Here is a 16,450-nt window from a genome sequence, read left to right as displayed (position 1 = left end):
AAGGACACTTTTTCTGTCACACTTTCCATTTTATAACTACATGGTACTGTCAAGATCTAAGCCATATTCCACACATGAACAGTGTTTTTATTTAGAAAAGTAACAAATGTATAGTGGTGTGACAAAGTGAGTATGAACCAATACTTCACACTTGTACAATATGACTGAGAACTTATAATACTGAAGTAAGCAGCTAGGTTTATCCTGAAAACCACTACACTCTTAAAAATAAAGGTGCTTAAAAGGTTCTTCAGAGCAATGTCATAGAAGAAAAATTTTTGGTTCCACAAAGAAACATTCAGTCAAAGGATCTTTAAAGAACCATTTTAACTGTTCTACGGCAAAGTAAAGCACCTTTATTGTTGGTAGCTAAAATCTGAATTTTGTCAAATATTTTTTAAATATTCACATTTGTACAAGTATAGTGACGAGGTTAATTCATATAACCAACAAGAATTGTAATAAGTTATTACAAAGCACCTATGATATGCATAATAATCTGCATTACTTTTACATTATGCTTAAATAAAAAAATTCACAAAGAATATATTTAACCATGACTGAGGGTTTCCTGTTTAGAAAACAGAGCATCTTCTGTTCAGGGTTCCTTGGAAATGATTGTGAAATTCAACTGCAGCTCACATGCATGAGGAGATGGAGTGAAGATGAGTCAGTCTGTTTTACATGCTTGCTTGTAATTGTTCTAGCTTTTCTTGCAGTTCCTGGGCACAGCCTGACAGGTTCATGTAGTGTAATGTTGAGTAGATATTTTCCATCTTCGCTCCACTGCTCTGGCTCCACAGACGCAGCATATGATACTGCTTTTCTAGATAGGATGGGCCTGCCTCCAGTTCGATCCGTTCCATCTGATCATCTGACACAGAAAGCAGTCGCAAAAATTCCTTCCAGCGCGTCACAGGAATCGCTCTTATGACAGTGTAGAGCACTGGTGCTGGCCAGGACTCTTTCTGCAACACCTGCATCACTGGGGGAAAGCAGATGTGGCCTTTAGATACAAAGGTTGAGAAAGCCCAAGCTCTCACATAGAGTAGCCCTATCAGTGGCAGATGATTGTAAGTTATATCACAAAAGAACCATTATGCAGAACCAAATACTTCATTACGATGTACACATCAATCAGTCTAGCAAAAGAACCATTATGCAGAACCAAATAGTTCATTACGATGTACACATCAATCAGTCTAGCAACAAGATGAGCACTGCAACAACATTATGGTAATATACTGAATTCCTCTTGAGGTCACTGTCACTAGGATACATTCTACAAAAGTACGTAAAATAGGGTTTAATGTATGTTTAATATGAAGGAATTTTCCATATTGACTTTTCGCAGGTGTTTTCCCCGTGTTTGGACTTTTGCATTACAGTGTTGTGTTTAGGGGTTCAGGGAAATCATGACAACTAAAACAAAAATTCCTCCTTTCTCTTCATTCTCATTTACTCTGAAAATTATCTACTTCGTTTAATCAGCACATTTGAACGCCCTTTTAACATAAAGCTGTGAGGCTCTTACCACACCAAGGAAGCAACTAAAGGCGTGTGAGTTATTAGAAGTTACTATCTGATTAAACAGTTCTCAGAAGTTCTTCGAATTTTTGATGTAAGACTGAAGGCTAGCTGATCAGAATCAGTTTCTTGTACGCCTACGTGATTTGCAAAAGGGTAAAACCAGATAATAAAACTTGAAATATTTAGAAAAGCAATTGCAACATTTGAGCAGTTCTAAAACAGAGAATAAACATACACTTTATTAAGTTTTGCAATGTTTTAAAGGGGTCATGAAATATATTATTTAAATTTTATGATGTTTCCTGAGATCATAATTTAGGTAATTTGAGGTCATGTTCCACCCTGGATTTAGCTCCCTGATTTGAGCGCTCCATGGGAAGAGCAGTGTCTGCTGTGAGACTTCAATATAAATGCCCACTGCTATGATTGACTAACATCTTTGCATCAAATGAGCATGCAAACTCTCGAAAACTTTTACTGCAATCGTACTATAACAGCCGCCAAGATCAACTAATCCTGAAAAGTCTTGATTAAAGCATTTTATTTAGAACTACTCTGGTTGCAGAACTGCACTGTAGCTGAAAAAAGTTATTTCTACTGTCTCACAATGATCTCCTGCAATCTCACCAATACTACCATCATAACTTACACAGTGAAAACACAATGTAGATAAGAGACTCGTTGAGCAGTGTAAATTTTGTCATTGATTGTAATGGAAGTTTTGGTGAAAATGCAGAAATCACTGATAGATTCATGCTGATCTTGACTGCTCCAGTCCCAATTTACATACTACCATATCTGCCCTAAATAGTACTCAGGGGTTGCATTCAAAACCACAAAATTTCTTACTATATATTAAACACGTAAAAGAGTTTTATCCAGATTATCCAGATGACCTACTACTTCTGCAGTGATTCTGAAGTGTGCACATCTTGGACGCTTTGCTTTCACAAGAGGCCACAGGAGAGAATTTATGAATGACAGGGATGCGATGCAACTGATGCTGATAGATCATGTGACAATGACAACACAATGAATGCAGTATGTCCAAATTACATTCATACCATAAAAATGTATTCTTTTTGCCGGGCACAAAGTAATTACTTATTTAAAAAAGTGCCTACTCAAGATATTATGCAATTTAAGATGCAGCCCAGATCTATGCATACTGCATATAAACCATTGCACATTGGAGGCAGATTCGATTAGAACTGAATGCCTCTTCATTCAATATGCTTGCAAATGAAATGATATGTGGAGGATGTTAGCTGTGATAAGATGATTTACAGGGTTGCTTAAACGATGGTAGAACGCACGTAACTAAGCTACAGAGCGGCCCATTAAAGATGCAACTGCGACAAAGTAGTATGTCCCAAAGCTTGCTCTTCTGCTACACACACAAAAATATGTACTTTTTCATCACAAAAAGAGTGCATACTTTTAGGGCATAGCAATAAATTGGGACACAAAAATGTACAACATAACATATGATGACGACGCATGTTAAGGTATGCATTGAGGGGAATTGTGAGGTCACAATTCTCCCAATGGCAATTTAAAAAATATATATATTTTAAAAAAGAGAGTTAGTTTTTAAACTTGCAGTGTGTTTTTATTGTAATCTCTTATGAATGTGAATATCAAGAACATTTTGATACTCATTCCATGACCCCTAATGTTGTATATAATTACATTTTGGGTTTCCGTTTGCTATCAGGGGGGCCATGATGCTCTGTAAATCTCCACTCAAGACGCTGTGTGGATAGCTGGTCACTGGTAAAGTTTTAATTGTGGCTCCATTTCTTTCCTTTAAAGACAAACATATGCTTATCAAGGTGATGCTCATCACTTAAAATGAAAAAAAAAACATGTTAAAAATAAAATCCTTTCCACCTTATGTAATTGCACACACAGTACTGAAACATGTTAGATTACAAACCATTGCTGTGGGAATGCAGATAACATCATTAGGTTGATCTGCTGAAACAAAGACAAAATTCACTTCTCTTGAATATTGCAACATGCAGGGTTCCTAAATCAATGTGCATTTCCTATTTTAAGAAAGCACAGAATTAATAGAAACAAAACAATGTTCAGCTGCTCTACTTTGTAACAGTGCAAGGCAAGTACTAAATTAAGTACATGTGGGTGTATATGAACCTGGTTCCATCTGAATGTCTGGATGTTTGCAAACATTCCAGATCTTGACTCGACAGCAAAGCCATCTCCGACTGCAGAGCCAGATGAGAAGGAGAAAGAGTAGACCACCCAATAAGGTCACAATGACCAGTAACACCGGCATCAGCAGGTGAGGTGAATCTAAGAAAAGGACAATATATCACACAAAATGTAAACTCTGTATTTCTTACTTGAAAGGTCTGCTTATGTAACTTTTTCTAATTATGCATGTTAGGATGTTGTAATACCTTGTGGTTCATCTGTGGTAGGTGAACAGAAAGATTTACAGGCTTCATTCTTACACTTATACCTGCAACAAATTACATTAAGCAATAAAGCATTTGTACTTAACTTGTGCTTTGACCCAAGACACTTTCATGACAAACATATGCAAAACATAACTATAAAATAAATGTATTTACCATAAAAATATTTTCCATAATCACAAGTTTTAAAACAAAGACTTTCATCATATTTTTGGTGCTGGAAACTGAAATAGTGTTTTGTTGCTAATTAGGCTGCACAATTAATTGAATTTCTAATCACAATTACAATTATAGATGCCACAATTGCATAATCATTTAATTAATGCAATTAATAGTTCAAAGTCCACTTATGTTATTCTAAGTGCTTAAGATGTTTTTTTTTCTTTCTAAATGCTATCTTAAGGGTTTTTCACATTATTTTAATTGTAGATTTAGTATAACATAATTTTTTATTTTCATATTTTTATTTATTTTTTTTATTTAAAGAAGAAACCGATCTGATGTATACCTGACATTTGAGGCTTAATACTATAGCAAAGCACTAAAAGTTTTTTTAGTTAGATCGTTTTCAGCTCCTACGGCATGCAGTTGCATCAAACCATGGTATAAACATCGTTCAGTGTAAATTGTGATAATAGTAATTCATAATCGCAATTACAATTTCAAGGGAATAATTGACAATTATGATTTTTTTCATAATCATGCAGCCCTAATAACATTACAACAAATGCAGGAAATTCTGATGCAGATGCTAAACCTTATACACAGGAAAACCACAACACATTAACCTACATGCTAAAGACTTGGATAAACAAAAAAAAATCCTCATTCTCCACAAATAGAGTAATCTACCAAAAATCCATGAAGATTCAGAAGATGTGCAGAAAATGTGAATATTAGACCCCATACTTAACACAGCTTTGGCATTGTCCACTTTCCAGAAAAGATCCATGCCCACACACTGCTGCTGTGGTTTTAACAGGTTCTGTTTTGGTTTGAATGGTTTCTTGTTTACAGTTCTTTTTACAGTTCGAACCTGAGTGACACATAAAAGGAAAAACATACTATTCAGTTACGGTTTCTAGCCCCAAGGTATTCCGAATATTTCATTTTGAGCTTTTTGTAGAATACTGTAGAAAGCATCACCTTGGTTCTTTGGCCATAAATTAACTTCCTTTAATGGTACTTACATTCTTTGCAGTTTTGGCATCTGTAACAGGGATTACAGTGATCATTACTCTTGTAAAACCCAGGTTTACAATCGCAGACTCTGTTCTGTGTTGGTGTACAGTTGGCCTTCTCAACTTCATGAGCTGTAAAACAAGGAGTCTTGTTTTTAGACAAAAAGTCCACCTTGCTACAGTTATATAAATGTCAAGTGCCTACATTTCACAAGCATTAATTGATTAATAGTGTACTCTGATATTTTACTTACCACTGATATCACATAATGTACATCTCAAACAAAATAACCGATTATTAGGTAGGTCCATATAAAAACCGCTCACACACTTCTTACAGCCCTGATCTGATTTGTGATATCCTGCAGGAAATGTAAAAATAATGAGATAAAACAATAGTTTTTTTGGTTCATTTTTTTTTAGCAAATATATTCCACAAAGGTCCATCTTCTATGGGTGTTTTTCACTGTGGTTTTTCTATTATTTTTATTTTAGTTAGTGGGAGGCATGTCTGTTTACCTTCTGAACAACGTCCATCTTTCATGGGTGGAATTGTAGATTGGCATTGGCATTGGGAGGCTATAAATAGTACAAATACCTGAAATAAAGACAATTAACTGCAATCAAATTAATGTCATTGTCTTCTGAACATAAGAAATACCATCATATTTAAAGGGATCATATGATGCGATTTCCATTTCTCCTTTCTCTTTGGAGTGTTAAAAGCTCTTGGTTCATAAAGAAGATCTGAAAAGGTCTTTTAAGGTTTCACCAGGTAACGGCTGTACACAAAGCAGCTCCGCTCAAAAAAACTGCTTTATCAGACATTACATGCAAGATTAAATTAAAATGACATCCATTTTTCTGAAGACAGTCCGTTTACTTAAGAAATACAGTGATATAAAATCACCCATACTCACTATATAAACACTGTAGTCTCATAATTGAAGTATAAATTCTGCAGATTACATCATTGTCCAGTATTTTACAGTCAGCAAGTTATTATAAAAACGTTTTTATAATTGTAACATATATATTTACATACACAATTATACAGGTGCATGTGTAATAACTTGGGAAAACTTAAGGTTACGGCAGCACTTTTTCTTCATTGTCTTGTCTGAAGCACTCAACCATGCATATCATTTTTTATGGCCAAACATACACACTACACACTGATTAAAATTAAATAAGTGGAAAAGAATAATATAACCCCTTTAACTACTTAAAGATAAACAAACAAACACAAAATTCTGGAAAGCTGTTATTAATCAGGAGCTTTCCAATGTTTTAATGGCAAAGACCCCCAAATCATGTTCCCTTATAAATGTTAAAGACTTTGTGAGAAATATTTTAAGTGTGATAGTATACAGAAAAGACAATGCTATTGTTTCTGTTTCTAGACGGGCAATTGTTGACATACGCTAAAAGTACAGAGCTCTCAAAATAATGTTGATAGCAAAGCGCAGATCATTTGAAGAATTGGATGAGAAATATTATAAAATTATATATAAAAAGTTTATACTGACTTGCTTTAATATTTTAGCAAATCTGAGAACCGTTTGAGACAGTTTTGAGATGAACTGTGATTAATGTCAACTCTGTAAGAATAAAGTCATATTCTTTAGTTTTTACTCATTGTCTCTGCTCATATCTACAGAACGCTTTGAGGTCCGTTTGAAACATTTTTTGCAGCACAATCTTAGGAAAGCTCTTGATATAAACACTTGCTCAAGATGGATTATATTTCTAAAAATGAATCTATTTAGATATTACTACCATAATGAAATAAGGTATCCCACTTAAACTTACATATCTGAAAAATAGTTATCCAATATTTTATCCAAAATATTCTGCCAATAAACATAAAATGTAATATATATATAAATACAGGAGTCTGTTACACTGAAGTACAGTCAATGCAAGTTCGGTAACACTTTAGAATAGGTAACACCTATTAGTTGCTTATTAACATGCATATTACTAGAATATTAGCCATGTATTAGTGCTAATTAAGAACATATTAATGTCTTGTTCTACTTGACCTTATTCTACATCCCTAATCTTCCCCAATACCTAAACCTAACAACTACCTTACTAACTATTACTAAGCAGCAAATTAAGAATTTATTGAGAGAAATGTCGTAGTTAATAGTTAACAAGTGTTACCTATTCTAAAGTGTTACCGCAAGTTCTTATCACATTTAATTCTTAAAGTGTATAGACATATTCTGTTAAAAATTTATATATATATATATTGGCCAAATATCACAAGGTATATAGCCGATAACAATTACACGTGTTAATTACAAGTGTTACTATTGTCGTTGAGGTTAGCCAAATGTGTCACAAAAATATTTGCCAAATTCAGATGTTATTGATACAGGATGGTGGTTACTGAAAAGGTATTTCTCAACAATCTATAATCAGAAATTGAAAAATTTGCCTATATATATATATATATATATATATATATATATATATACACACACACACACACACACACACACACAGTTGAAAATGAGGGATTTCCAATGTTGTAATGAGGTACAGACATTTACAATAAGGAAAGATAGCAATTATAGCACAATCTGTCAAAGGAAAGGCAACAACAACGCAAGTAAAAAATAAACACTTACCAAATCCAAACACAGTGTTGACACAGTCATGATGAGATGTTGTTCAGTTTTAGCTCAAGAGTCATGAATGACTAGCAATAGTATGATTTAAATTCATAGACCGACAAATCGATGAAAATATGAAATACTCCAACTCTGCTTCATGTCAGCATTTGTGGCATCCACCTTCTGCCTCACTCTGGCAGATCTGTTTAGACAGGAAGGTGAGTAACCAACCTAGAAAGCTTTAAAGTACAAGATGTGAGAAACTGTAGCTGAGAAACAGGAAAGCACGTCAGACTAATATCCTCTGCATACAGCTGGATATCAGATCATTTACAAGTTCTTCCATTTGGTTCACTTCTGCTTACATGAATTCTTTCACTTCTTCACCAACCTATACTGTAACTAACATTCCTGACGGTCTGGAAAAAGAAAGACAACAAACAAATGTGCTAAGTCTGAGTGCCGCGGGAACCCTGCCCAGCCAATCAGATTCGAGAACTGAAACTAACTGTTATAAACTGTGTAAATGCTTTTATTCAGGTTTAAATAGGATTTAACACCACTAAATCAACATAAATAGATAAGCTCACATGAGTTTTAATCAATTAAACTAGATCTATAACTAGATCTTTAAGATAATTTCAGCAAGCTAGCACTTTTTAGAGAGATAAAGGGACTCCACTATGAACTTTGAAGTTTCTGAATCACCTCTGTGGCTTCGAACCTGTGATGTGCAGATTACTAGTCTAGCACTGAACTACCACGAACACACCAAACCTGTAGGCCTGACTTGATGTCAGTGATGAGTTCATTTGAGTCTGTCTGCTTGTAGGTCTTGTAAAACCATACAACTTTTCTAAGCTTTAAAGCACCTTACACAAACAAACATCAAAAGTTTTTCTCATCAGACTTCGCTTTTTTTAGTTTGTGGACTGTATATTTGTTTAAATGGTAATTTGACCTTTATAACAATAGCATTTATTACACATTTGATTGTTGTGCTGTGCACTCTAGTGAATCTGTTAATGTGGAAATCGCGAAACTGTTATTATTTAGTGGTGATTAAATTACCATTTTATTTAAATGTACTAGAACAAGCACTGGGTGCATCAAACTTCATATATTTATATGTTACTACATAAAATTTGTCCATGGGAAAGCCTCAATTATGTGTTATCTCAAATGTCTCTCTTAATGGAACTGTAAATAATGCAAATATGGTTACTATATTAAAGTCTAAGGTAAAAAATAAATAAATAAATAAAGGAGACAGAGATGCCAGACAGACCAATTACTTAAGCCTAAAGGAACTGATCCCGTGTCTGTGTGAGACTAAAAGCCTCAAATGTACCAGCTAAAATGAGAGGTTTTGGTGTAAAGCACCCAGAAGTGAACACGCAGGCTGACCCGGAAGCTGTGCTGTCTGGAGGCGCATAGAGAACATCCAGCCTCTTCTCTGCTTTATTAAAGCCTTTTTTGCGAGGAAAAAACACTCTGACATCGAAATAAAAGGTTTGTGCGCTCATGGCGGTTTTTTTCCTTTTTCCCACACTGCGCTATCGTGCACATTACTGCATTGCGTGACACATAACTGTTCGTCGGGCGCGACTGATCGACCACAGGTTGCACAAAGCGAAATATAACATTAAAAATGGCAATATTTGAATGCATTGTGCATGCATGTACTAATGGTTTCTACGTGTATTCGCTATAACGCTGTTATAAAGCGGTCCGGGCAGGCATATATTGTAAAATTATACAGCCGTTTGCAGCGTTTCGCCAATTGTAAGACTTTTTTGCACGGCATGATTGTCGGAAGTGTCAGGGTTTTTTTTTTCAAGGGGGGCCGGGCAATTCAAAGGTGCTATTCTTCATAAACAAACACACACACACAACCACAAACATCTAGTCGCTCGATCGGTTTTTCCATTTAAAAAAAGGAGTGTGATTTTTTGGGCTCTGCAGAATATGGCGTCTTAATGAAAATATAACAGACTGCCATTTTTGTTATTTTCTTTTGTCTGAAATGTTTTTGGCGAAACTGCAGGAATGAATAGACGGCTTAGAGTGATCAGTAGAGATGAGAGATAACAGTGTTGTGTATGGGGAAGACTTGAGTCACATGGCAAATATAACAAGTCCTGACACTTCGCATAATTTGTAACAAATAAACAATCAAATCAAACACCTAGTAATAATTAAGGTCGGAAATTGGGCTCTATATATATATATATATATATATATATATATATATATATATATATATATATATATATAATTTGATTTTATAGCAAATGTTTTATTTCATTTTATAGATAACTGGTTCAATTGAGAATTTATTTAAATTTAAGTTCATGTGAACTAGTATTGGCCCTTAAGAAAGAAAAAATTTCATTTCTAGTTGGTTTTAGAGTAGTAACAATTCAATAAATAATGATGGTAGAAAACATTTGCAGCTTAGTAAATCCAAAAAATGTAATTTATGTCCTAATTTACTCACCCTCATGCTGTTCATGCCAAACTCATATGACATATTTTCTCCTGTGGACCACAAATAGCCTGAGTTACCTTTCTTTACATATAAAAACGAAATGAAGGATGAAGGAATTGGAATGGCATGGTGATGACAACATCATCATTTTTATTTTGGGGGAACTAAAGGAAATAATTATGAAATGTCAGTTAAAATGACTCATCTATTGTGAGAACAACTGAAACAAGCACTGATGGTCGTCTGGCATATTCCTCTATTACAGTTTCAATAAATTATTATAGACATGTGATTGAAAATGAAAAGAAACTAGAGACTGGTGGTTTTAGGTCTTAATATTATAGATACTACATTACATGGTCTGACTTATGTAAATTTTATAAGTAAGAAATTGACTACTTTCATGATAGGAAACAGTCTGGCTCATGAACACAAGAACATAAGATTTAGGTGGGAAATATGTTTCTAACTAAATCCTTTTAGGCTTGTGTGTGCTTTAATCTTCTACAGATTTGACCTTGTTTTGATCTGTTTTATTAGAAAGATGGCAGAGCCTCGATTCAATAATCCATATTTCTGGCCACCACCTCCCTCTATGCCTGGTCAAGTGAGTATTGTGCTTTATGAAATGTTGCCTGACATGCACTAGCATTCTTCTGTATATTTGAAATAGTTAATTTGACACATGAATATTTATCTAATCATTATTTTTGACTGTTTCAATTTAATTAATCAAAAACTAAACAAATGCCATAGTGTTTATTAATTCATGACAACTCACTGTAGAAGAGTCTTTTGTACGTACTGTACCACTGATTACAAAGCGAAACTTTGTGGCATTTAATGATTGTTTGGAGGTAAGATAGTAACAGAATGTGCATGGTTGCTCAATTCTGTACATGCCAATGTGGTTTGACAGAGTGAGCATCAAAACCTTGATACGAGTCTCCCCCCGTCCTCCCCCCAGACTTTCCCCTTTTCTTTTTGCTCTGTTTTGGTTTTGTGTCTCACGTCACATGGTGTACATGCCCCCATTCTAAACCTAACCAATGACTTTTACAGCTGGATAATCTGGTTCTTATCGACAAGATCAAAGAGCAACTGATGGCAGAAAAAATTAGACCTCCGCATTTGCCGCCCACCACTGTTCCCTCTCAGCAGACTCTGCTGGTGGCCTCTTCACCTTCAGAAGGTGGGCAACATGTGATGTCTATCCCCAAGCTACAGCAGGTGCCGGGTCTTCAGGCCCACAACTCCTCTCAGCCCGACATCGCCCTGCACGCCCGCCCAGCATCCAGCACCATTGCAGGTACAAGGTTCACATGTAATGCTTCACCATTATGCACTGTACATCATAGTATTACATGTATTCATGTATTATGTGGGTCAACAATGGCTTTGTTTACATGCAACCAAATAATCGATTTGTAATCGTATTGAAGGCTCAATCGGACTGAAAAGCCTTCATGTAAACACTTTAATCGATCCGATTGAGCTCGATTGGAATTGAATATCAATCAGATTGAAGGGGGTGGTTTATTCCTTTTCTAATACGATTGAGTGTGCATGTAAACACTCGCATTGAACTCTGAAACAACTGCGCATGTGCAATGATGCAGAAATAGCAAAATGATGTGCAGAATGAGCGGTTCTTCCTTTTGAATAACGTGTTGTATAAATGCATGTCCTGTCATTAGAAAACTCTCCTTTCACTCGGCAACTGTGAAGTGGGGCAGAACAACCTCCCACCGGTCCTCGTTTTGGATTCTCGTCCACAGGCAACCCGTTTTGGGCATGAGGAGGGGCATTTTTACCGTGTGATAAATATGAGCAGCGTGGCACACCGATTTAGATTTATTGATCCATAAATGGAACTGAATGTAGGAGAGTGGTTATTAAAATGAACGCCTTTCAGAAAGGCATGGAGGAGCAAGGATGTACAGTATGTGGAAAGTAATGTGTTTTTGAACCTTAAACTGCGTAACCACATTGCATTACCCCAAATACACAAAATAATGTTCTTCTTAGCAATGCCATATGACCCCTTTATCTTTTCCCAACCATATGAAAGGGAAATAATAATAATAATAATAATTTCTTACAAATTGGTACATATATTTTATATATATAGCATAATACATGCTTGCTTTTATTTTTACATGATTTCAGAGCTGAATATAGATGACAAGTCTACAGTGAAGGCAAAGGGGTTATGGGAAGATTGGCACATGCGACAAGCATTGGACCAAGCCTCTAGAGTCAACCATCGCTCAGGTGGATGAGACATGCATGTATAAGCAAGAGATATTACATTCCCACGTGCCATAGACAAGTTGTAAATAGACATTTTTTGATTTTTTAACAGCAGGTCTGACGCTGTCATCCCGCACAGAAAGCCACAACACCTCTGAGGCTATAACTCCCACAACCCCGACATCTAGCAGCCAGAACCGCTTGGGCGGCGCACCTTCCTTAAACACCATTTCCGGCCTGGCCAGCGGTCCTGGCATGGACCATGTGAAAAGTGGAGGTCTGGTGGGGATGCTGGGACCACAGCCCAAAGCTCCCCGGGGCCGCAAGAAGATTAAAGCTGAGAACAACACTGGCCCATTGTTGGTGATGCCCTATCCGCTTCTGGCCTCAGGCCCTGACCAGGCAGTTACCATCGCCAAAGAGGGAAAAACATACAGGTTTAACACTTTTAGTAATGATACAATGACCTGTATTACATCTTGTAGTACTCTACACAGAGTTTAATTTCAGTAACCAATGATTCCAGTTTTGTGTTTTATTCAGGTGTAAAGTGTGTCCCCTTACTTTCTTAAACAAGTCAGAGATGCAGATTCATTCCAAGTCCCACACAGAGGTCAAACCCCACAAGTGTCCTCACTGTTCGAAGTCATTCGCCAACGCCTCATACCTAGCACAGCACTTACGTATTCACTTAGGCATTAAACCCTACCACTGCTCCTATTGTGAGAACTCCTTCCGCCAACTATCACATCTCCAGCAGCACACCAGGTCAGCAGAACTCACAGCGAAGCCTTTACAACTAAACAGCCACTTTAGAGTTCTATAGGGTGTTAATATATCTGCATTTGTTTTTAAGGATTCATACTGGTGACAGACCATATAAATGTGCCCAACCAGGATGTGAAAAGGCATTCACACAACTCTCGAACTTACAGGTGATGACAACATAAAGATAACAAAGGCAAAAATAAAATTACGTATTCAAATGTACAAATTAAATATACACATATATTCTCATTTTTAAAGTATTTAAAACTCTCTTTATAATTGTTTTAAAATTCTATAACTTTGTTATATAATTGTCTTATAATTGTGATAAATATATGACAGTTTTAAAATGTAAAAATGTCTGGGGGTCAGGTTTTTGTTGTCAACAATCAACAGAAATGATTACTTCAGCAAGGAAGTATTAATGTAATTAAAAGTGACAGTAAATACTAATATATAATTTTTTTTTTTCAAAGAATCCTGGAATAAAATTTATGATTTTTCACAAAAATATAAAAAAAAAATGCAACATTAACAATAATAAGAAATAATTTTTTAAGCACCAAATCAGCATATTAAAATGATTTCTGAAGATCACGTGACACTGAAGACTGGAGTAATGTCTGAATAAATTTAGCTTTGCCATCAAATTAAGTTATTTTGTAATGATTTTTCACAGTATTACTGTTTCACTGCACTCAAATAAATACAGCATCAGTGAGCATAAAATAAAAAAAATTATATATATATATATATATATATATATATATATATATATATATTTCTGACCACCAACTTTTTTAAACAGTAATGTGTTATTTAACATGTATGTGTACAGTATTTTATATTGCATGACACTTGAGTCTCAAGAGGTGTTAAAGTTTGTTCCTCATTTCTTTTCCTGTTCAGTCTCACCAGAGACAACATAACAAAGACAAGCCATACAAGTGTCCGAACTGCTACCGTGCATACACAAACTCGGCCTCCTTACAGATCCATCTCTCCGCACATGCCATTAAGAACGCTAAATCGTACTGTTGCAGCATGTGTGGGCGCGCATACACCTCAGTGAGTATCAGTCCAGCTCAACCTATGGGAAATTATGGGCCCCTCCTTTTGTCATATTATAACACCATTTCTTTCTTCTTTTTCAGGAGACCTACCTTATGAAGCACATGTCCAAACACACCGTGGTGGAGCATCTGGTCAGCCACCATTCCCCACAGAGAACAGAATCTCCCAACATCCCCATACGCATTTCACTTATTTGAGCTTCCTCCTCCATGCTATTCTATTTATTACAAGGTATTTTGTTCACTGCAATAGTCTTCCATTAAAGGGGTCCCATTATGCTATTTTACAAAGTCTTGATTTTGTTTTGGGGTGTACAAGAACAGGTTCTCGTACTAGGTTTAAAAAAAATAAAAAAAACATTATTTTTCACATTTACTGTACATTATAATAACACCTCTCTCCCAGTATGAACAGCTTGAATAGTTCCTGTATCAAATGAAGGCCCACCTTCTGAAATAGGAAATGTGTTGTGATTGGTTAGCTGGGCTAGTGTGTGTTGTGATTGACAGCACTCAGCGCCAGATCTGGAAATGTTATGCACCTTACCATAGCCACCAGCGATCTTCAGTGTAAATATTGCGTCAAAATCAAATTTAAACCCAGATGATTGTAACCACTCTACGTTCGTCTGCCTTGGGAAAGCTAGCTTGTCTCTGACATCGTGATATAACACTCGTTGCCTTCTATAGTGCAGCTCAACCAAGTCTCGTCAAGGGCTGCACAATTAAGCAAATATCTAATCGCGATTATAATTATGGAAGCCACAATTACGTGATCGTTCAAAGCGGCAATTAATCGTTCAAAGTCCACTTATGTTATTCTGCGTGCTTAAGATGCATTTTTTTCTTTACAAATTATCTTAAGGGTTTTTCACATTATTTAAATTATAGTTTTAGTATAACAATGTAATACAATTCATATTTTTACTTTTTAATAATTTAAAGAAGAAACGAATCCGATGTATAGGTGACATTTAAGGCTTAATACTATTGAAAAGCACTAAAATAAAAATTCAGTTAGAGCCGATTTTTTTTATATATAAAAATACAGCATGCAGTTGCATCAAACCATGGTATGAACATCATTCAGTGTAATTTGTCATAATCATAATTAATAATCGACTATTATGATTTTTATCATAATCGTGCAGCCCTACTCTCATCCCATTCGTCGGTATATGAGAAATCACAAATCCCGGAAAATATGCGTTGTAGTCCAAACGAGTCATTCCTTGGCGTTTTTGAAAAGTGATTTCTGTTTAATAAAATATCTTCTTTTGAAATGTACTTTGAGCGTTGTAACTTTGCAGATCTTGTTTATCCTCAAGCAGAAACATTACAGACTAACTAAAGTTGAAAAAGTGAAAAAGCATAATAGGACCCCTTTAAAAAAAAAAAAAAAAAAAAAAAAAGGGACATGCTAAGTGTTGAGACCTCGGAGTCTGATATTGTCTTTGCCCCTTTAGCTCTTAGTGAAATTAAGCCTTACAGGCCACAGACATTGGTTACATTCAACTCCAGACACCAGTCTAAAGGATTTTAATTGATTATTCCAAAAACACAAGAGTGTCACAGTTGTGATCATTTTAACATTTTGTTTCAAAGGTGTGTAAGGGAGACTTCCAAAGATACTCTTTAAGCACTTTTCAGCCTTGTGGTTTTGGCTCAAAGTCGAATGAATCTTTTCAAAATGGGAGCAACTTCTCGCTTTGGGCAGCTATGAGAGTTTAAACTTCGTTATAACAGGATGTTGTGTTTTATTTTACTGTGGATATGACACTTCTTTCACTTTAAGCTTCTATTACTCTTTTAGGTCATGGTGAGAAATGGAAAGGTTACGTTTTGAGTTCTGTATGCCTTGACACAGTTGCGGTTAAGTCAGTTTTGTGGATTTTATAAGAGCGCTCATTGGCTCTTATATATCTTGTATTTTGCTCTGAAAGGTGAAGGAATTACAAGAAATCACCCACTAACAAAAAAAGAGTCTCAAAAAGGACACTCTCTAAAATAGTTACTTGCATCGTAGATGTTAAACTTGTTTCAGTTTTTGTGTGCAATTACCCTTGCAATCATAGTATTTTAAGGA

General features: G+C 35.5%; 2 protein-coding genes across 7 annotated transcripts; one reads left to right on the top strand and one right to left on the bottom strand.

Annotated features, from left to right (window-relative positions):
* Positions 1-67: 67 nt before the first annotated feature.
* On the bottom strand, positions 68-8,015 carry LOC113068846 (tumor necrosis factor receptor superfamily member 1A). 4 transcript variants are annotated; one of them, XM_026241705.1, is made up of 10 exons: positions 7,795-8,015; positions 5,675-5,753; positions 5,410-5,517; positions 5,165-5,287; positions 4,884-5,010; positions 3,957-4,018; positions 3,673-3,849; positions 3,470-3,507; positions 3,223-3,337; positions 68-985 (listed from the first exon to the last, which is right to left on the bottom strand). In XM_026241705.1, the coding sequence occupies exons 1-10, from the start codon at positions 7,822-7,824 to the stop codon at positions 681-683; spliced, it is 1,164 nt and encodes a 387-aa protein (XP_026097490.1). In that variant the 5' UTR covers positions 7,825-8,015; the 3' UTR covers positions 68-680. The 4 variants fall into 4 exon arrangements, with proteins under 4 accessions (XP_026097490.1, XP_026097491.1, XP_026097492.1 ...); XM_026241706.1 differs by having other exon boundaries at positions 3,470-3,510; positions 3,691-3,849; positions 7,795-8,014; XM_026241707.1 differs by having other exon boundaries at positions 3,691-3,849; positions 7,795-8,014.
* A 1,159-nt stretch (positions 8,016-9,174) lies between these two features.
* znf362b (zinc finger protein 362b) lies at positions 9,175-14,722 on the top strand. 3 transcript variants are annotated; one of them, XM_026241703.1, is made up of 9 exons: positions 9,175-9,291; positions 10,811-10,877; positions 11,333-11,579; positions 12,440-12,544; positions 12,663-12,960; positions 13,067-13,291; positions 13,380-13,458; positions 14,201-14,359; positions 14,446-14,722. In XM_026241703.1, the coding sequence occupies exons 2-9, from the start codon at positions 10,815-10,817 to the stop codon at positions 14,560-14,562; spliced, it is 1,293 nt and encodes a 430-aa protein (XP_026097488.1). In that variant the 5' UTR covers positions 9,175-9,291; positions 10,811-10,814; the 3' UTR covers positions 14,563-14,722. The 3 variants fall into 3 exon arrangements, with proteins under 3 accessions (XP_026097488.1, XP_026097487.1, XP_026097486.1); XM_026241702.1 differs by having other exon boundaries at positions 9,176-9,291; positions 12,639-12,960; XM_026241701.1 differs by having other exon boundaries at positions 9,177-9,291; positions 12,636-12,960.
* Positions 14,723-16,450: the final 1,728 nt, after the last annotated feature.

The sequence above is a fragment of the Carassius auratus genome, unplaced genomic scaffold, assembly GCF_003368295.1.
Source record: "Carassius auratus strain Wakin unplaced genomic scaffold, ASM336829v1 scaf_tig00000254, whole genome shotgun sequence".
Classification (NCBI taxonomy): Eukaryota; Metazoa; Chordata; class Actinopteri; order Cypriniformes; family Cyprinidae; genus Carassius; species Carassius auratus.
This window is presented reverse-complemented; position numbering and strand designations above follow the sequence as displayed.

Excerpts from the sequence above, each read along its gene's own strand:
- LOC113068846 (XM_026241704.1), bottom strand. The coding sequence starts at position 7,824 with ATGACTGTGTCAACACTGTGTTTGGATTTG. Across the intron at positions 4,019-4,883 it reads CAATGCCAAAGCTGTGTTAA|GTATAAGTGTAAGAATGAAG; the intron begins GTATGGGGTCTA and ends AATTTGTTGCAG. Across the intron at positions 3,511-3,672 it reads AGGTTCATATACACCCACAT|CAGATCAACCTAATGATGTT; the intron begins GTACTTAATTTA and ends TCTTTGTTTCAG.
- znf362b (XM_026241701.1), top strand. The coding sequence starts at position 10,815 with ATGGCAGAGCCTCGATTCAATAATCCATATTTCTGGCCACCACCTCCC. Across the intron at positions 13,292-13,379 it reads CATCTCCAGCAGCACACCAG|GATTCATACTGGTGACAGAC; the intron begins GTCAGCAGAACT and ends TTTGTTTTTAAG. Across the intron at positions 14,360-14,445 it reads GTGGGCGCGCATACACCTCA|GAGACCTACCTTATGAAGCA; the intron begins GTGAGTATCAGT and ends CTTCTTTTTCAG.